At 44.2% G+C, this 21,092-nt stretch overlaps 3 protein-coding genes across 5 annotated transcripts in view; all 3 read left to right on the forward strand.

Annotated features, from left to right (window-relative positions):
• The window catches only part of LOC308311335 (guanine nucleotide exchange factor DBS-like), a 77,004-nt gene that overhangs the window by 2,941 nt on the left and 52,971 nt on the right, over positions 1-21,092 (forward strand). The window contains exon 1 of one of the 3 annotated variants that reach the window (XM_080758016.1): positions 12,721-12,971. The exons of the other annotated variants lie outside the window; for them this stretch is intronic. Within the exon in view, the coding sequence (XP_080614142.1) occupies positions 12,899-12,971 (73 nt within the window). The 5' untranslated portion in view covers positions 12,721-12,898. Of the gene's footprint in view, positions 1-12,720; positions 12,972-21,092 lie in introns of those variants that run through there. 3 annotated transcript variants of the gene reach the window in all.
• Positions 5,143-6,744, forward strand: LOC308311438 (UDP-glucuronosyltransferase 2C1-like; the record flags this gene model as incomplete). Its single annotated transcript, XM_080758125.1, has 1 exon — positions 5,143-6,744. The coding sequence occupies one exon, from the start codon at positions 5,143-5,145 to the stop codon at positions 6,742-6,744; it is 1,602 nt and encodes a 533-aa protein (XP_080614251.1).
• On the forward strand, positions 16,034-18,481 carry LOC308311439 (hypoxia up-regulated protein 1-like; the record flags this gene model as incomplete). The annotated part of the gene is made up of 1 exon (XM_080758126.1): positions 16,034-18,481. The coding sequence occupies one exon, from the start codon at positions 16,034-16,036 to the stop codon at positions 18,479-18,481; it is 2,448 nt and encodes an 815-aa protein (XP_080614252.1).

Genomic DNA, 21,092 nt, shown 5'->3' on the forward strand with positions numbered 1-21,092 from the left:
GTGGAGATGAAGACGAGAGCAGCGGAGGAGAGGAGTAGAGCGAGGGATGAAGCAGAGGAGAGGACTGTGATGAAGCAGTGTGGAGGAGAGGGATTCATTAGCATCTCGGCAGAAGAGATGGCCAGTTACTATGGCTACACACAATGCTGTGAACAGCTGCACAGTGAGTTGTGTGTGTGTGTGTGTGTGTGTGTGTGTGTGTGTGTGTGTGTGTGTGTGTGTGTTCGTCGACTACCTTTTTTCACTGACGGAAAGTAAATGTAAACTAAAAGAAAACTAAGTTATGACGACTAAGACTGAATATATTGACAATTTCGTCAACAAATAAAAACTAGACTAAAATGTTTGAAAGGGACTAGTGGACAAGAGATCCAGTAGAAGTCATTTTACACTTGGTTTTCGGCGTTTGCGTGTTCGCAAGCGTCTTAAGTAAAGGAATAACCAAATCTTTGGTCTTTTTTTAGTCTAGTTAAAACATTATTTCTGTAAAACTGTTATTTTATTTCTCTAATATAATCCCCAAAACTGAGACTCTTTTCTCCCATAATCCAAATCTGAGGCTGGAATGTTGTTTTTTTTAACCCATAATCCAAAACCGATGTTAATATGTTCTCCCATAAAAAGATTGATAATCTAATCATAATCTATGCAGGTTTTTCTGCCCAAAACTGTCAAATAATTTTCCTGACCCTCCATATTAAAAATAAACAGTGACAAAACTTGACCATAGCACACTGCTCTAGCATAGAGCACATCATTCCCTTCTCCCTTTTGGTGTGTCTATAAAATTGTGCTTTCACAGGCCAGGGAGGAGGGCTTGTACAGTACAGTACAGTACAGTACAGTACAGTACAGTACAGTACAGTACAGTACAGTACAGTACAGTACAGTACAGTACAGCACCACTCACTTCAGACGGGTCTGATTTTTCTCTCACTATGTTGTTTCACCTGTTGCCCAGGTGTTCAGTGGACAATGTGGAACTGAAAACGGATGCAGTGGCAGCAAATGGCAAAGTAATATAGCATATCCTTATTTACCAAAGGTGGCACAATTGTGTGTGTGTGTGTGTGTGTGTGTGTGTGTGCGCGTGCTGGCGCCTGTGCGTGTGTGTCTGTGTGCGTGTGTCAGAGAGAGGGAGAGAGAGCATGTGAGCCTAATAAAATAATAAAGTGTGTATAAGCGAGCGTGTACATCCTGTCATCCTGACAGTGAATAGCTAAATGTAGCTCTTTTCCCTGCAGACATAATCTGTATTTAGAACCTCTATGAAGTTGGCTTTTTAGTGGGAGCTATTCTGGAAGCCACTGTGTCATTTTCTGTATGTGTATTTAATCCATTCAGGACGGTCGGGAACCCCTTTTGGTGTTATCTCATATACTTTAGCTATTGAAAGTGCTGCGCTATGAGCTTGTAGATTTGCTATTTTTTTTAAATTGTGAGAATGTGGCACAACGTTTTTTTTTTAAACTCTAATCTTTGCTTCTGGGGGAGTCCCTGGAACAACATATTTTCAGATGGAGGTCGGCGGCCAAATACAGATAATTCTGGGGCTCCGTGTTGAGAATCACTGACATAGAAGCATACATGTTGGAATTTCAGAAAACTGTCAGGATTTACAAGACATTTTGTAGAATCTGGTCTCAGGTCTAAATGGGTTAAAGGACTGCGCAGGACTGTCCGTCTGTCTGTTGGATATTCTAAAGATTACTATCGGAAATAGAAGACCTTAAAAATGCAGCCAAGTAAAGTGCTTGTGTTTTCAAAGCTTGGAAAACACACAAGAAAGCCTTGTGCTTCTTAATTATAATGAATTTCTGTCGTTGTCATAAAGTCCCAAACAGATGCATTTTTTCATTGCTTGTGGCTCTCATACTTTCTCATTTGTTGGTAATTTCGGGATGGAAGCATTTCATTGCTCTTGGAAATTCCTGGACATTCATGCTTGATTTGCGGAAAATCTTTTCTCTTTCATTTCTCACTCTTAATCAAAACCCATGCTGTTTAAGTATGAGTCAGTCATAATTTACAGTGACTTGCACTATTTACCACAAACTGGTGATGCATTTGAGAGCATTAGGACATCATGTGATTTCACGGTCCGGGGTCGGAGCGGGTCTGACCGCCTCCATGTGGACGTCAGCTGTCGGCTGTAGACAGTGTTGGCCTGTGAGAGGCCCTGCTATCTCCTTTACTAATATGTTATCCCATCTTCGCTCGTGCCCACTTCCTCCCAGCAGGGCACAACTTCCTCTTTTGGGACCTTTTTGTGTTCCCTCTTTCCGTTTCTCTCTAACCATCTCTTCTGTCCGAGTCTGTCTGTCTGTCGCACTCTATCTCACTCTCTCTCTCTCTCTCTCTCTCTCTCTCTCTCTCTCTCTCTCTCTCTCTGGCACTCTTTGTTAGCTATACTGTTTGTTATTTAAAGTGTGCCTTGTGGTGGATGCATTAACGTTGCTTGATATCCTGCACCGTTTTTCTCATCATCAAGCTATCCTCTCTTATCTGATTGGCTCCGTCTTGCATGGACTCCTTCTATCCGGGTTCCTGTACACTCTATACACATACACCATCTCTCCTCCTAGGGTTAGCCTCCCTTCTTCCTTCCTTCTCTCTCTCTCTCTCTCTCTCTCTCTCTCTCTCTCTCAACGTACCTCAAATGACTCAACGTACCTCAAATGGCTCTACAGATCCGAACCGACTTATTCGGCTCTAAAATAGGAGTATGAATCGCACCTTAGTGTTGAGCAAAACCCTCAGCCTTTAACTGATAAGCAGCTTGGAGTTTCCTTCGCTGTCGGTGTGTAAATGTGGCTCTGCATCAGTGTTTATTTTGTTGAAAACTATGATGAAAATGTTCGTCGACATCGATGTTTAAAACGAAATGAAAACTAAGCTATAATGACTAAGACTAAATATATTGACAATTTTGTCAACAAATAAAAACTAGACTAACCTGTTAGGGAGGGACTAGTGGACAAGAGATCCAGTAAAAGTCACATCATTTTACACTTGCATGCTGAAAATATAGCCAAAGCTAAATGAAAACCATTCAAAAGACTAAACTAAAATCTACATTTTCTGTCAAAATCAACACTGGTGTGCATGAGTGCATGGATAGTGAATATTGTAAAGCGCTTACCCTTTTACACGCACGCATGCATGCATGCACGCACACACAAGACACACACACACACACCCGCACACCCCTCCCTGCAGTGCCACCCAGGCTGTGGTGTACGTGACAGAAGAAGTCTGATAATTGGCCGTCTGGCACAACATCTGAAATCCAGATGAGAGCAAGAAGGCAAAATAATATGAGAGACAGACAGAGGTATTGAATGTTCCTAGTCCGAAACTTAATATGAAAATAGATGTTTATAACTTTAAAGGTGAGATACATTTTCATTTATTTTTCTTTTTTTCTTTTAGGTTTTATGACATCAATTACACCCACACAACCTGAACTTTGAACATTCAGTGGATCTGGTCTGATGTTTTCTGTGTTTCGAAGCCTTTTGAGACGCAACGAAAACAGGCAAAATGCCCTCAATAATGACCTCTGCTGGCAAATAAATTATTATTATCATATATGGGATTTGTGGACTCTTACCTCACAGTCCACAGGCAAATCAGAGCACTTTTTTGAGCCAGAAAACCCCAGACCACATAAAATCTACTGAATGTTAAAAGTTCTGTTTTTTTGGGTGCACTTGAGCTCCGAAAACCTAAGCGTTTTTAGCCTGTCTTACTATTGCTGCTATTCTTCCATAATTTCTTTGTTTTCTTTCTTTGTTTCTTTGTTCTATTCACCATAGAATCTTGAATGAGAGGAGATAAAGGGAGCGAAAACCAAGAGGGGTTACGTTTTTATTTTGTATAACGATAATTTAAATGTAATACAGTCAGTAGAGCTCATTGTCCATTGTGATGTTGCTTAGCTGTGGTACTTCCCTTGCATGTGTACTGTACATGTGCTCATGTCCAACAGACAGATGAGGAAACATGACACGTTACATGTTTCTTGTTCTGTCATCATTTCTGTCTCAATATGTTGTGCTGTTCTTCCCTTCATGCATGCTTCTGTACGTTGCTCACATCTTTATTGACCCTTTTCCTGTTTATGCCTGCCCACGCTGACCAATAGCGTTTGATCCTGGAAACGGATGGAGCCAATAGCGTTTGATCTTCTTCACTGACAAAAATGGAGAATAAACAAACGAGTCCCGGCACATTTTAGTCTGGTCCCCAGTCTACTTCACATCCCCTGAAACGCACGCACGCACGCACGCAAGCACGCACGCCTGACAAGTGTCTTGTCATCATACATCAGCCCATCAAATCATCACATTCCGTGCTCATACACACAAACACACACACAGCTGTGCATAGGAGCGGCTAGCGCTCCTCCTTTTATAATGCAATTTGAAGGTGTCAGTTGTGGGTAGGGTGGCCAGACGTCCGGTTTCACGCCGGACAGTCCGGTTTTAGTCGTCCTCCCACCTCAACCTTTGGCCGGACACATAACTGTCATTTACATACATAGAGAGAGAGAGAGAGAGAGAGAGAGAGAGAGAGAGAGGTTAAAGACCCTACAATTGTGTTTCGTTTTATTGCCGTCTAATTGAGCTTTGGACCCAGCACACAGATATTATGTTACATGAACTTGAAACTGCTTGTTTTCCGGTCATTTAGGCTAAGGGCTTGTACAGTACAGTATATACCTTTCTTTTGGCAACAAATGTAGCCTATATTCCGGTGGCGGATTGTATATGGATTTTGGTACAGGAACATTTTCTTTATATTGAAGGTACAGAAATGTGTCATTGATTGTGATTGAATACTTTATTAGTCCAAAAGCAAGGGCTCGCAACTCACTTTGTAATGCTCCAGGTTACTTTTATTCACGAACACAGCAGGCAGGACATACAACGTTTCGACCAGCATAGGTCTTTCTCAAGTATATACTTCAGAAATTTGGCCTGGTCCATGGTTTATCCCATTTTATCCAGGAGCACTTCTGACATTTTAACTACTTTGATTTGTCACATCTATAATGTTATTGCAATGAACTATTATGTAAATCGACAATGGCAAAAAAATCTTAAATATTGTTTGTATATTTTTAGGACTGTAGGAGGAATGAATTTGAAGATGCGTCATCCATCAAATGCCATCTTTGCACTGCTGTTGGTCCCACTGGCCTGTGTATCTGGGGACAAAATCCTGGTGGTCCCTTTGGACGGGAGTCACTGGGTGAACATGAAAGTACTCATTGAAGAGTTGCACTTAAAAGGCCACGATATCACCGTGGTCCGGGCATCCAATAGTTGGTACACCAAAGAAATGTCCCCTTTCTACACCTCTGTCACTGTTCCTCACACTGGAGGATTCGATGAGGACTTCTTTGGAGAGCTAATAATTCGAGAGCTGCAAGCGCGAAGGCAAGGCATTCAGAGCTTTTGGTCTCAAATACATATGAGACTGGAGAGTCTCACACACTTGTCGCTCTTACACAAGAGCATGGCCGAAATGGCTGCTCAAATATTTGAAGACGAGAAATTAATGCAGTCTTTCCATGATGCCGACTATGACTTAGTTCTGACTGACCCTGCTGTTGGTGTGGGGGCAATGCTTGCTCGCAGACTCCAAGTTCCCCTTGTTTACAATGTCAGGTGGACAGTTCAAGGTGAAGCTCATTTTGTCATTGCCCCCTCGCCTCTGTCATATATTCCATTCTCTGGGACAGAGTTGACCGACAAGATGAGTTTTGGACAAAGGGTCAAGAATTTTATTAGGTATGTTGTTGGAATCTACGTAATACTGCCACAAATCACAGGAGTTCATTACAAAGCAGTAGTCGAACATTATTTTGGCCCCGACGTAAATTACGATGCATTTTTCCAGGATGCTGACATCTATCTCATGAGGAACGATTTTATCTTTGAATTTCCCCGTCCTACTATGCCAAATGTGGTCTACATGGGTGGATTTCAATGCAAGTCGTCCGCCAGCCCTCTCCCAAAGGACCTAGAGGAATTTGTGCAGAGCTCCGGCGAGCATGGAGTTGTTATGATGTCCTTGGGCACCTTACTGGGAGAACTACCGGTGGACATAACCGAAGAGATTGCTGCAGCTTTCGCCCAGCTGCCTCAGAAGGTCATTTGGAGGCACACTGGACAAAGGCCAGCCACCTTGGGCAACAACACCCTATTGGTCAACTGGTTGCCACAGAAGGACCTGTTGGCACACCCCAAAACCAGAGTCTTTGTTTCACATGGAGGAACCAACGGGGTTCAAGAGGCCATTTACCATGGAGTTCCAATAGTTGGACTTCCCTTGGTTTTTGATCAATTTGACAACCTCTCTAGAATGAGAGCAAAGGGAGCGGCGACGATGGTGGACATCGGCACGCTGGACAGAGAGGTTTTTGCGGAGGCATTGAAATCGGTTCTGCATGACCCCACGTACAGGGAAAGCATGCAGAAGCTCTCGAGGCTGCACAGGGACCAGCCAATGAAAGCACTGGACCGGGCAGTATTCTGGATAGAGCATGTTATGAGACATAAAGGAGCCCCTCATCTGAGGACTCATTCCAACAGACTGTCCTGGTTTGCTTACCACTCTGTTGACGTGTTCGCTACTTTGCTGACCGTCGTGTCGGTTGTGACATTTACTTGTATTTCAATTCTGAGATGCTTGTGGGGGAAATTGTTTGTGAAGAAACATGTTAAACATCAGTAGTATCTTTTCTTTCACCTTTATTTATCCAGGTGCAGTTGAATAAATAGTGCAGTTGAGAACCAGCTCTCTTTTACAATGACATTACAAAACAAATAAACAATTCAGATTGGAAGTACAGCTATATGTCAGATTATTCCTTACAAGACTTTTACATCGATCAAGTGAAATCAGTTTTAAATCTGATTGTAGACAGTTCCACATGTGGGGGGCATAGTATTGAAAGGCATGCAGTCTTACCCAGTTCAGGATTCATATCAGGAATTTCTAACACAAGGTGGTCTTGAGAACGGGTGTGATGCTGGCCAACTTTAGTGTGTAATAGGCTGCTAAGATAATTAGGCAATTTCTTGAGTAAGGCTTTATAGATAAAAACAGTGCACTGCTGTTTCATAGCCAATGATGGCCAACCAACCTTCTCGTAAAGCCTACTGTATACAGTACAGTGATGAGTGAGAAACCCATCTCCGCTTATAAACCCGAGGGCAGAGCGGTAGCTTGCATCCAGTGGGTTTAAGTGAGGCAGAATGCATGTAAATAACATCGCCATAATCAATAACAGATCAAATTGAGCTATGAATCAACTGCAGTTTTCTAAGTCAAAGCAAGCTTTATTTATATAGAGAAATGCTAACTTTGGTTTTAAGTTTTGTGATGAGTTCTGAGATGTGGGTTTTAAAGGATAGTTGGTCGTCTATCCATATGCCTAGATACTTATAGCTTGATACTCTTTCAATAAGAGTCTCTCTATACTGTAGTGGTTATGTTATTCCTACTTTGAGTGGCATTACGTTCTCTTGAGAATACCATGTATTTTGTTTTTGCAGATTTTTTTTGGCTTTTCTTCCTTTATTGATAGTATCAAGTGAAGAAAGACAGGAAAGAGGGAGAGAGAGAGAAGGGGAGAGACAAAAAAAAGTGGGGGTGGCCGACTTGGAAGAGCAAGGAATCAAATTCGACTCGGAACAGGGCGGGGGTTACTGACACATGTGACCCATGCAGGGAGGAAATGAACTATTATAAACCCCTCGCCATTTCCTGTCCTGGAGTCGGCATCTAGACACACACACACACACACACTTGGGACTGATTCAAGTGAAACTGTAACTGTCCATCTAGGCAGAATTAATGCTTTTGCTTCTTAAAAAGACAACCGTGTTTCATTTTGTTGGAACCACAGGGTTACATTGCTGCTTGCTAATAATATGCAATTATAAACCCACTTAACTTCAAAGCAGGCAGTATTTATAGTCTCATGGTTTAACATAAGATATGCCATTATCTAAAGGTATCCGTCCATCCATCTTCAACCGCTTATCCGCAGTTGGGTCGCGGGGGCAACAGCACCACCAGAGTGTTCCAGACTTCCCTCTGCAGAGCAACATTAGTGACTTCCTCCTGGGGGATCGCAAGACGTTCCAAGGCCAGTGAGTCGATGTGTTTCTTCCCAGCTGCGCCTTGGTCTGCCCCGGGGTCTCCTCCCAGTGGGACGTGCCTTGAGGACCTATCTATAGGGAGACACGCCCGAGAGGCATCCTAACCAGATGCCCGAGCCACCTAAGCTGGCTCCTTTCCACGCGAAGAAGCAGCGACTCTACTCCGAGTCTCTCTCGTGTGCTCTCACTGCTTCTTCGCCTAACTGAAGGTATATTTATGAAAAATTATGAATGAATTGACACACCAGTGGCATAGGAGACCATGCAAGGCACCAACCTTCTCACCAGGAGCAGTTAAGGCTCATACATAGTCTGGATTTACGGTGGTGGGGTGACCACCGAACTACAACATGACGTCACGAGCCGTGGTGAAGAGAAAACCACCACTCCCGCCCTGCAGCTGTTTTTACTCGCCACCGCTCAACGTTATTTCAGCTCCGGTGGTCAGCTCACCTTACCACCGAAAATCCAGACTATGAATAGGCCTTTAGAAGATGCCACTGCAGTGAACTGCCAAAAGTCAAAATAATGTCTGTTATTTTGAAACGTATACAAATGTATTTTGTAACAGACTACATGACATAATGGCATGTAGTCTGCTACACGACTGGTTTAAAAATGAAGGAAACGGAGTAAAAAGCCACATTTCCGTCTATAGGGCCCAAACCTCAATGAACAAATACATTGCGATTAATGATGACGTTACAAAATGAGGCTTCATTCACAAAGTGTTTAAGAGAACATATAATGGACAGATTATCAGAGGTGAATAAATAAACGTAATACTCAGCTGACATCAGGCCATATCACTTTCTCTTGGAACAAACCCACAAAACATCATACCTACAATCTTGTTAAAACAATGCAAATAACGAATTATATTTGGTACTAGACTGGTGCCCGGCTGTGAAGCACAGAGACGGTAATGATGGAAGTTGGAGATCCATGCCCCACCCGGCTATGCAATACCCGTTGTACCCGTGTTATAGTACCCGTTCCATTTGTGTCCATTTGCCCATATATGGAGATTTCTGTATCTATCTCTCTGTGTGCCTTTTATTATAGTTCTGTGTCAGGCTGCTCAGGCATGCCCAAATATGGAGTGTATGTATGGAGTGTTGTGATGTCAGAACAGGCCAGCTCCATATATGGAGCCTGGGCTGGGACCCTGCAGTCCAGAGCCCGGGCAGAGGCCTTTTGTGGCGGTTCTGGACAATCGGGTCCGTTTGTGGCTTTGTGTTGTGCCACTCAAAGTCACTACGTACTGGGTTGGGCTTGCTGGATGCATGTTCCAACCCCTAGTATGTCTGTCAGAAGCCGTTGAGGGGTGATTTCACCCACGTGCAGGGGTGGGGAAGGGGGCAGGGCGCGTGTCGCGAGACATGGCCAAAGCATTTTCCCCAATCAAAAACGTTGAGAACCCCTGGCATAGACAATGATGCACCACCTGCAAGACACCTTTTTATTTTCTGACATTTGTGATGTGTCGGGCTGCCATACAGTGGAGAAAGACAGGGATTCCAACCCTGACAGGGATTCCAACACTCGTGCATTGGGTGCACTAATTGCTTCAGCCTCCAGGGGGTGCTCTTGGTATTTGGTTCTTGACAGAGTGTGATAGTGAGTTTTAGAAATGTGTGTGTGTGTGTGTGTGTGTGTGTATGTGTGTGTGTGTGTGCGTGCCATTCACTAACCTGGTCGTACAATTTCGAGTTCCAACATTAGTTAGGCATACACTCCACGGTGATGTATAATGCACAAGTCTGAGGTGTGATTAACCAAAGGGAGTACTCTACTAAACTCTAGAGCCTTGATTTGTGCCGATTCGAGGTGCATCTCATTTTCGTTTGTAAGTCACATGCGCGCTGCCACGTTCCCGTGGAGATGATTTGCATTGTTCCATTTAAGACCATTTGAATTGGAAATGGAGTAATGGACTAAATGTAATCTATGCTTGTAACGAACGCTTTCACCTAGAGCAATATAGGGAGACAAACAGTGTTGTAAGGCCAGATATCGTAAATGTTCTTTTATATATGTGATGACAAATGTTGTCATGATGATGGGCACATATTTATACAGGTTTTTTAAGATATTTTTCTCTGGCTTTTTCTGCCTTTATTTATAGGATGAAAGTAGTCTGACAGGAAATGGGGAGAGAGATGGGGAGGAAGATAGGCGGCAAAGGCTGTCTGGATCGGGAGTCAAACCCGCGGCACGTCGTCAGGCTGGCTCAGCAGCCCAGGTGCCCAGACGGTTGAGCTAACCGCCCGGGCCTAGTTCAATGTTTGTTTTCAAAATGCCATAGACAATGAAGGGAAAATGTATGTCACTAGAATTTCGCCGGCCTTCGGCCGGCGAATCCTAGTTACATTGCAGCGCAATATGGGAAGAAGGAAATAGCGGGAGTTGACAGAATTATTATAATAACAGAAAGTGTTTTTTATGTCTCATAAATACACAAACATGGTGAAACAACTACAGTCACAGAGAGCAGTGCCAAGGTAGCTGCTGCCTGCTAACGATGCAAACAACAGCCTTGCCTGTCGTGTGTGTGTGTGTGTGTGTGTGTGTGTGTGTGTGTGTGTGTGTGTGGGGGGGGGGATAGCACTAATTTTCAACATTTTACTGTGTCATAAATATTTACATCTGTAGCCTATATTGTGATTACATTTGACCGTACATTTGACTCTTGTGTTATATTCTTGTGAAATATTCAGTAAAGTATTGTGGTGAAATATTCACCCCAAGTTGATAAGATATGCAGAGAATATAATACCAAGAACCCCCAGTTTGAAATGCATTAGGCCACAGACCCCCATTTGATACCATTTGCTCTCTGGGAAAATCAGGGTCCATTTGGTTCCATTTGTATGCTCTTGGAGTATGATGACTGTGCTAACAGTATTATCATAAAATATGTCTCAGTTTGAAGATTAAAAAAAACATATTTCATATGTGTGAGCTTGTAAAGTAGAACGTTCAACCAGAGACAGTGTTGCCAAGTCTGACCATTATAAGCTACTTTGGACTTGTTTATCTATTGGTAGTCCTTGACATGGAAATGTTTGAGTTCCACTGCTCTGAAACAACATTAGACAACAAAGTTTGACAGTCAACACTATAATTGATTATTTTAAGACTAATTTCCGGACCATTTCTGATTTACCTACTTTGAACTGGCCTCTTAACATTTTTATAGACCTGGTTGCTTGTTTCACTCTCACATCCACGGTATGTGGCAACCCTGGTCCCTGGTTTGTTTTGGTTTGCGTGTGGCTGTTTTTGTGTGTTGCTTTAGCATCTTTAGCACAGTAGCTATCAGAGGTTGCAGCAGCTGCTGCTGTCATGAAAACGCAAGTTTCTGTCCCAGAAGCTCACGTTAGGTCTGCGCACACTGTACGTTGCTAAACTTGCTATGGCAACCTGTCATCAAATGCTGCTAACGTTGTGGTCAGCACTGTTAGCATGTGTGCTATCAGGCAAAAGCTGAGATAGATATAAAACTACTGGCCAAAATGTCATACAAAACACAACACCTAAAATCGGAATGTAATTGTGACCTACAGACCATCATGATTTGCTTGCTGGACCTATAATTAATTTATCGGCATTAAATTGCCACTCGCCCATATAAATAAAAAGCAAGATGGCTGCCGATTGCGAGCGGAGAGACGGAAAGAGTAGTGACGTGTGAGCCGGGGGCGGGCCTCTGACAACAGCATGAACACAGGGCAGTGTTGCCAGGTTTGCGAATTGTAAGCGAGTTGTAGTGTGTGTAAGTAGCCTGGTTAAAAGGCCTTGTTTCTGCCCCTGTGGGGCAACAGCATAATGTCGACCAGTTTCGTCCACCGCTTTTGGCACGTGACCAACTTAAGCATTGTTATATTAGATAATGTTTGTTTTGTCACCGTTTGTTTTAGATCACCATTACATCACCTAATCATAGCAACATGAGTTAGACTTTAATATATTAGCGCCTCTCACTTCACACGGGTGGGATTTTTAATTGAGGTTTAGCTATTAGTGTAGATTTTCGTCTTACACAAACATTCAATTCTCATTGACAATGAATGTAGAATTTGACGTCATAGTGTCTGAGCAAATAGGCACAGTGTCTATTTCACGTCATGATGATGTACGATGATAAGAGCGCCTCTCACTGTATGTGGAAAGATGAGGACCCAACAAGCTCAGTGAATGAATGTCACTCTCTCTTTCCATGTCTGTCTGCCTCTCTCTCAACCCCCTCCTCTCTGTTTCTCTCTCTCGCTCTCTCTCTCTCTCTCTCAACCCCCTCCTCTCTGTTTCTCTCTCTCCCTCTGTCTGGCTCTCTCTCTCTCCCTCCCTCCCGAGTCCCCACCTGTGTGAAAAGTGAGCAGGGCTTGGAAATCCGACACCAGCTGGGGTGGAGCCATCTGAGTCTCCGCCTCCCTCCATCCCAACTGCTTGTGTATCTGACTCTGTCTGAGTCCAGTGAGTGAAGGGGGAGGTGTGTGTGTGTGTGTGTGTGTGTGCGCGCGTGCGTGCATGCTTACTTCTCTGTGCAGCAAGAGGGAGAGAGGTTGACAGCCCATTGAGCGGCTGAAGTCCTCAGCTGTGGAGGAATGGACTGCCTCAAGTGCTACGGGACTTTATCTGACACTGTGTGTGTGTTTTAGGAGTGTGTGTGTGTGTGTGTGTGTGTGTTTGAGGGCACATACACATGTAGTGGGGAGACCATGGCCCTGAATCGAGTGTCCCAGCTTTGCCACGATATCACCAGGCTATGGCTGCAACTGAAGATGATCACAGGTACTGTGTGTGTGTGTGTGTGTGTGTGTGTGTGTGTGTGTGTGATGAGCAGTGATCTGATGACCAGTTGTATGCATGTGTGTGTACTGTGTAGGCTATTCACTTCACTGGTTGTGAGAAAAATGTATTGCTTGTGTGTGTGCGTACTCTTGTTTGCAATTTGTGTGGTCCAGGGGCATATCCAGTATCTGTTGCTATAGGTACACCAGGCTGTGGAAACTCTGGTATCAATGGTCGCCTGGCCGGTAAAGTGAGAACACAGTGTGTAAAGTAAGTTGTAGCCACAAACCCAAAGCTGGTCCAATGTCCAAGGCTGTGTTCTTCTGTCTGTGTGGTCTAATAATCCACTCATCCCCCGCGGACAGCATGGACAACTCTATAGACATATACTCTGGATTCTGTCTGCACACACACAGTCAAATCCTCTGTGTTACTCTCTTTGAGAGTGCACAAATGGAACCAAATGGTACAGGTTCATTTGGTTCCATTTGTGCACTCTCAAAGAGAGTACACTCTCATAATTTCAAATGAATGACGCTTAAGCTTTTTATTTTACTGTTGTTACTATTTTTGAGTGGTGCAACCACTCCAAGGAACAGCAATGTCCGTGTCCGCCTATGTGTTCACCTATGTATGTGTTAATGAGCACGAGTATGACTATTAGTACCAGTAGGGGCGCTGTTGTGCCAGAAAGAGAGATAGTGCTGATCTCATTCTTCATTCTTTTTGTTTTTGGATTTCTTGTGACTTGCTTATCTATCTATCCACTATCCATCCCCCCCCCTCCCCATGGCAACCATTCAGATGTATAACTTGTAGGCATCAATCTAATTTAGTTTCATATGACTTGCGGGCATCAATCTAATTTAGTTTCATAAAACTTGCGGGCATCAAACTAATTTAGTTTCATAAAACTTGTGGGCATCAAACTAATTTAGTTTCATATAACTTGCGGGCATCAATCTAATTTAGTTTCATATAACTTGCGGGCATCAATCTAATTTAGTATCATAACTTGCGGCCATCAATCTAATTTAGTCTCTTCTCATCTTCCATGTTGAATCGATGGGACGAGATGTTTCTAATGAGAGCAGCCAGTACTGATGTTCAGTGACATTTGTCTTCCTCCTAAACAGCATGTACAGAATGCGTTGTTTTTTACCACATCCTGGAAACCCTGTCCCTCTCTTTGAACGTCCATATCTCGGAAGGACGGTGTCCACAGAGAACAAGATGCTTTAAAATGAGTACCCATGGCATACTATGCTCTTCCCGCTGTGATGAGCGGTTGGACTAAATGCTGCACTTTGGAGTTTAAATGTAAACACTCACTCACTTCCCTCCCTCGGTCATGTGCTGTTGGCAAAGTGTGTGTATGCACACTGTGTGTGTTACGGATTTTTATTTAATTTTAGTTAAGTTTTGTATTGGTTTTGGAAGTTACTCTCAGGTTTCGCTCAGCTATCAGATGGGGGTCAGGTGATAATATAAGGGGGTTACGGAAGAGACACACACTCACACTCACACTCACACTCACACACACACACACACACACACACACACACACACACACACACACACACACACACACACAGGATATGTAGTGCCAAGGTGTCATCCTTTCCCAGTTATACTTTTTTGCCAAGTCAAAGATTTGAATTTAGTCAGCTCCAGGCAATCTGGAAGTTTTGTACTGCGTGTGCGTGCATGATTGCGAGTGTTGGAAATAATACTAACAACAGACAACAGATATTGTCTCCGTTTCTATCCTATACCTGCCTTAACAAAAGCACTGAGAAACAATGTAGGTTTTGTCGAGACAACTATGGTTTAAGATATCTGGTGCTTAATGTTACACAGCCTGGAGACACAGAGATTTTCACAACAATCAGTGTGGTTTCATATTGACCGTATGAAATTAAGACAAACCCTGCGGCCAAACCGAAATGCAACGGCGCCACCGGGAAAATAACACATTGTTGTGTCCTCCCTGAGAAACATGGGTGCTTTCCGTGCAGTAGCAGTGACTGTAACTTCGTACACTTTTGGCAAACTCAATTTGTGCCAGAAAGTGTCCGCGTTCTGATCAAGTTAAGGTTGGTGAGAGGTGGCCTTCTGTGAACCAGTGTGGTTTTTGGCAGCAAATTTTAGTTTTAGTCGTAGTCTCTTGAATAGTTTTCAGTTGGTTTTCAGTCACATTTTAGTCACCTGGAATGTTTTAGAGTTAGTCTAGTTTTAGTTGACTAAATGTCATGAGATTTTAGCCGACTAAATCTACAGTTGATTTAGTCGACAAAAATATATTTTTTCGGGCCTTGATGCTGTCGTAATGGCTGATTTTACACTTGCTGAAAATAGCCGATCTACAAGCTCACAAGCGCGACGCGTTGTGAGCTTGTAGTCAGCTATTTTCAGCATGCAACCAAGTGTAAATTGACTTATACTGGATCGCTTGCACATTTTAGTCTAGTTTTATTTGTCGATAGAATTGTCAATATATTTAGTCTTAGTTTTAGTCGTCGTAGCTTAGTTTTCATTTAGTTTCCATGTAGTTTTCGTCAGTGGAAAAGGGTAGTTGACTAACACTTTTCGTCTTAGTTTTAGTCGACGAAAACAACACTGCTGGGAAGGGAACCTTGCCTTGGATGTTTATTATGCTTTCATGGTTTGTCTTGCCTTGTTTTCGAATGGTAATGTTTCATAGTAGATTTAATTTGATTACCGTATTAGTCCAGGGGGGGAAATACAGTTTCCATCTTCACCCAGCTGATGGCTTATGATTTGACACATCCAGATAGGGGATTGTAACTCTCGGTCTGTCTCTCGATATGCCCAAATATGGATATGACTGGTGTCATAGATGGCTGACATCATCACAGGCTGGCCACCAAGTACTAACGGGTACTGCACGCCCAAAAATGGAGGCTGTGCCCAAATATGGACATGACGTTGGTTCATTATGGACCTGATGGCGTGGCACTGACGATGATGTCATACTGTAAGTCTTTTAAGTCTTGAGAAAGCGCTGCTACAGCAATCCAGTGCATGGTAAGAAGATCGTCATGGGTGCCAGGGTGGTGTGCGTTGTGTTCTTTCTCGTTCTGGTTGCGTTGCCATCTCTTACAGCGTTAGTATCGGTCATGTCTGTTGACTTGGGCAGTGAGTGGATGAAAATAGCAATTGTAAAACCTGGTGTGCCAATGGAAATTGCTCTCAACAAGGAGTCGAGGAGGAAAACGCCGACGGCCGTGTGTCTTAAAGAACACGAGCGTCTCTTCGGGGACAGCGCATTGGCAGCGTCGGTGAAGAACCCCAAGTTTGTCTACAGGCACCTTCAGAGCCTACTGGGCAAGAAGCACGACAACCTCCAGGTGGCGCTCTACCAGAAACGGTTCCCCGAGCACCAGCTGCTGGAGGACCAGACCAGAGGCACGGTTTACTTTAAAGACGCAGAATTGCAATACACCCCTGTGGAACTCCTCGGCATGGTCCTGAATTATTCTCGCGGGCTGGCTCAGGACTTTGCGGAGACGACGATCAGAGATGCGGTGGTCACCGTTCCGGCCTATTTCAACCAGGCGGAGCGCAGGGCGGTTCTGCAAGCGGCCGAGACGGTGGGCTTGAAGGTCCTTCAGCTCATCAACGACAACACGGCCGTGGCCTTGAACTACGGGGTCCTCAGGAGGAAGGACATCAACAGCACGGCCATGAATATCATGTTCTACGACATGGGCGCGGGAAGCACCACGGCCACCGTCGTCACCTACCAGACCGTCGACACTAAAGACTCGGGCACTCGACCTCAGATACGGATCAGGGGCGTGGGGTTCGACCGCACGCTGGGGGGCCTCGAGATGGACCTGCGTCTGCGGGACCACCTGGCCAAAGCCTTCAACGACCAGGGAAAGAGCAAAAAGGACGTGAGAGAGAACGCCCGTGCCATGGCCAAGCTCCTCCAAGAGGCCCAGCGGCTCAAGATGGTACTCAGCGCCAACGTCGACTACGTGGCCGAGGTAGAAGGTCTGATGGACGACGTCGACTTCAAAGCCAAGGTGAGCAGGGCTGAATTCGAGACCCTGTGTGCTGACCTTTTTGAGAGGGTGCCCCGGCCCGTGCAGGACGCCCTCGCCTCAGCAGAGATGACCATGGATGAGCTCGATCAGGTCATCTTAGTCGGCGGCTCCACTCGCGTACCCAAGGTTCAGGACGTGCTGCTCAAAGCTGTGGGTAAAGAAGAACTTTCTAAGAACATCAATGCAGATGAGGCAGCAGCCATGGGCGCCGTGTACCAGGCCGCTGTCCTCAGCAAGTCCTTTAAGGTCAAACCCTTCCTGGTCCAAGAGGCTGCCATTTTCCCCATTCAGGTGGAGTATACTCGAGAGACGGAGGAGGAGGACGGCACCACAAGTCTGAAGCACAACAGACACATCCTGTTCCAGAGGATGGCACCATATCCCCAACGGAAGGTCGTCACCTTCAACCACTACAGTGACGACTTTGCCTTCAACATCCACTATGGTGACCTCGGCTTCTTGGGAAATGAGGACCGTGCCGTGTTTGGCTCTCCGAACCTAACCACCGTCAAGCTATCTGGGGTGGGCAGCCGCTTTCAGGAGCACTTGGATGCAGAATCCAAGGTAATCAAGGCCCACTTCAACATGGATGAGAGTGGCATGCTTCTGCTGGACAGGGTTGAGTCTGTCATTGAAACAGTTGTTGAAGAGAATGAGGTGAAACCTACATTTATAAACCTGGGAAACAAAATTTCCCGCTTGTTTGGAGGTGGATCCTCAGAACCCGCTGCTAATGTGACTCAGCAACAGGATGAGGAAGAGGTGCCGCTGGAGTCTGGAAACAAGACCGAAGAGAAGAAGGATGTTGAGAAAAAGGTCAAAACCCCCAAAAAGACCAAGGTAATATCTGAAGAAATCGCCGTGGAACTCGTCATCGGGGACATCCCTGACTTGACCGCAGATGAACTCATTTCATCCAAGAGGAAGCTGCAGGAGTTGATGCACAGAGACTTGCAGAAACAGGAAAGGGAGAAGATCCTGAACAGTCTCGAGGCTTTCATCTTTGAGACGCAGGACAAGCTGTACGAATATCAGCAGCTGGTCGTGTCGGAATCGGAAGAGAATGAGCAGATCTCGGGTAAGCTGAGCGAGGCCTCTGCCTGGATGGAAGAGGAGGGCTACTCGGCCACCACCAAGGAGTTGAGGGAGAAACTGTTCGAGCTGAAGAGCCTGTGCAAGGCCATATTCCTGAGGCTGGACCAAGAACAGCACCGGCTGCAACAGGACCAGCAAGGCCAGCAACACCACGGCCATGGAGACAGTCCTTCCTCCCGTGCAGGAGAGCCCAAAGACGGGGATAAAACGGAGGCAGGTGGTGGTATCCCAACCACCGAAGAGACTGCTGCAGAGAATACCGAGTCCTCTAATCATTCGGAGCCTACGCAGGAAACGGAGAGTACAGGACCATCGGAGAACCATATGCAGGATGAATTATAACTGCTGGACCAAAAATGAGAAAAAAAATCTATATACTTTTTATTGATTGTGCATGGCACGTTCCCTCGCTTTAGGGTTTTTTTGTTTTTGACTGCCCTATTTGTCTTCCAGTAAGTGAGCATGCTTAGACTGCAAGGACTGACAGTGGTTTGTGGACCTGTTTTTTATGATACAGTGTATATATATATATTATTTTTCTACCTTTCCTGAAATTTACATTCTTTTAAACATTTACGAAATGGTTGCAAAATAATAATAAAAAAAAGTTTAATAATTCTCAAGAAGAACCTAAAAAAATAGTGAAAATAGCTGGCTTTTTTTAATCTACATCGTGATTTCGAAAAGATGCTCTATTTTAGTATTGACAATACTGCACATCGGCACTATGAACTGTAAAAGATGCTCTATTTTAGTATTGACAATACTGCACATCAGCACTATGAACTGTAAAAGATGCTCTATTTTAGTATTGACAATACTGCATGTCGGCACTATGATCTGTAAAACGGGCTAAAGATTGAGTTAAAGGCCGAGGTCCATTCTAAAAAATGCCTTCTAAATCAACTTTTCAGAAAAACTTGTATTAAAAAAATGTAAATAAAAATAATATTGCTAGCAAGCATGCATGCATGCATGCATGCATGCATGCATGGATGCATGCACATGGCTTAATTCTCAGTTCAGGTCAGACTGCATTTCCAATCCACTTAAAAAAAAGAACCTTTCGGTTTCGTAAGAGATGCCTTTTCTTCCTCAACAAGTGAGAACACAGCCCCGAGGGATTACTTTCTGTAAATGTCTCTTCTCTCTGTGCCTCTGTTCCTTTTCTGCTGTAGCATAATAGCTGGTAACCATGGCCGGAGGCAGTTAAAAAAAACATAAAGGGAAGAAAACAGGGGGAAAATAAACCTCGGGTTTATTCTTAGTGTCATGCTTTGGAGTCTTTCCTTCTTATGGTGTTTTAATGGAAGGAGGGAGAGTGGGAGGGAATAGAGAACTGTGTTCAGACCCACAATTCTGTGTCTGTCTGTCTGGTTCCACACTGACTAACATTTGTGTCCAACCATGATGAGGTCAGGGACCAATTTATTGAATACAGCAGTGGTTTTCAACCCTTTTCATATCAAGGTCCATTATTTATTCAGTATTTGATGAGATTTACCAAAACTAAATTTTATTGTATTCTATTTTTGCCCTGTGAAGCACTTTGCGCTACATTTATGTATGAAAGGTGCTATACAAATAAAGTTTATTATTATTATTAAAGAATATTTTGTTTTTGTTGTATAAGATTTTTCATTTTGACTCTATGACGTGCCGGTTTCCGTGTGCACCAGGCACGTGCACACATGCCTGGCACGCCCATTACCCGTCTGTAAAACAACTGCCCTTTCCAGACCACGAATGCAGCATTTACTGATGGTGAAAGAAATGCAAATGCCCTCCTTTCCAGGAAGGTCTCCTGAACTTGAACGCAGCATTTTGCGTTGAAACTAATTCGTTTCTAAATCCATGTCGTACACCTGCATCTCCAGTAGATAAAGAGTGCTGGGTTGTGCCTCCGAAAATAGCTGATCTACAAGCTCACAACAGCTCACAACGCGTCGCAGTGCGACGCGTTGAGAGCTTGTAAGTTTGCTATTACTATTTTTGTCCAAAAGTGCCCTCTTACGGGATCTTAGCCCCTGCATCTGTAACACTCTCTGCACGTCCCTGGCGTGCAGCATGCAACCACGAGTGCCAAAGGACAGAGACACAAGTACAGCAAGATTAAACTCTGTCCCATTCCGAGACAGTCTGGCAGCTTCTTAATTCTCAATGCCTGCTTTTTTTGTTTGTTTTTTTGTTTTTTTTCCTTTAACCACATGAACCCTTGCGTCCCAATTCCAGAGTGAACATATGGCTTGTAGATCAGCTTTTTTTTTTCGGGGGAAGAGGTAAAAAGGAACAGACCCCCTATGGGGATCCTTCCTGGCCAACTAAAAGTTGGTTAAACTTTAATTTAACTACGACGTCAGTACCTGAAGGCCAGTCTGACATCAGTACTATGATGATGCCACAGATATCACACTTTACCTATAGCTTAAATGTTTCAACAAATTGGCAACGCCGATAGAGACAGACTTTGAGAGAGTCCTGTAGCGTAGATACTAGTGCTACGATGCCTGTCAGAAACGAATGCCCCTATGGCTGCTCAGGAATATAATTGGCAAGCTTGAAGTCGATTAGTTGAACAGTTCGATTTTAGCTGTACAATTTGAGATACACCATTTAAAATGTTAAAATATACCCATGGTATATACCCTTGGTCAAACATTGTTTGTCCTCGTGAGGACAAGTTCAACTCCGTCCATGTACTGTAGGCACACTGGTCCTACTATAAGGGGTTGTGGTCATCCATATGTTCCCCAGGTTCTATGTTCCCCACTTCCCTTAGGGTTAGCGTTAGGTTTCTGGTTTAAGGACTTCAGTGTTTTGCGAACGCACTGAGCACTTACTATGAGACCTAGCAGATCATGTCTGTCTGTGTGTCTGTCTGTGTGTGTCCCCTTTGTGCCCATATATGGAGCTGAGTGATTCACAAATCACTCAGCTCCATATATGGAGCTGA

This window comes from Protomyctophum bolini (assembly GCF_963924005.1).
Source record: "Protomyctophum bolini genome assembly, chromosome: 24".
Lineage (NCBI taxonomy): Eukaryota > Metazoa > Chordata > Actinopteri > Myctophiformes > Myctophidae > Protomyctophum > Protomyctophum bolini.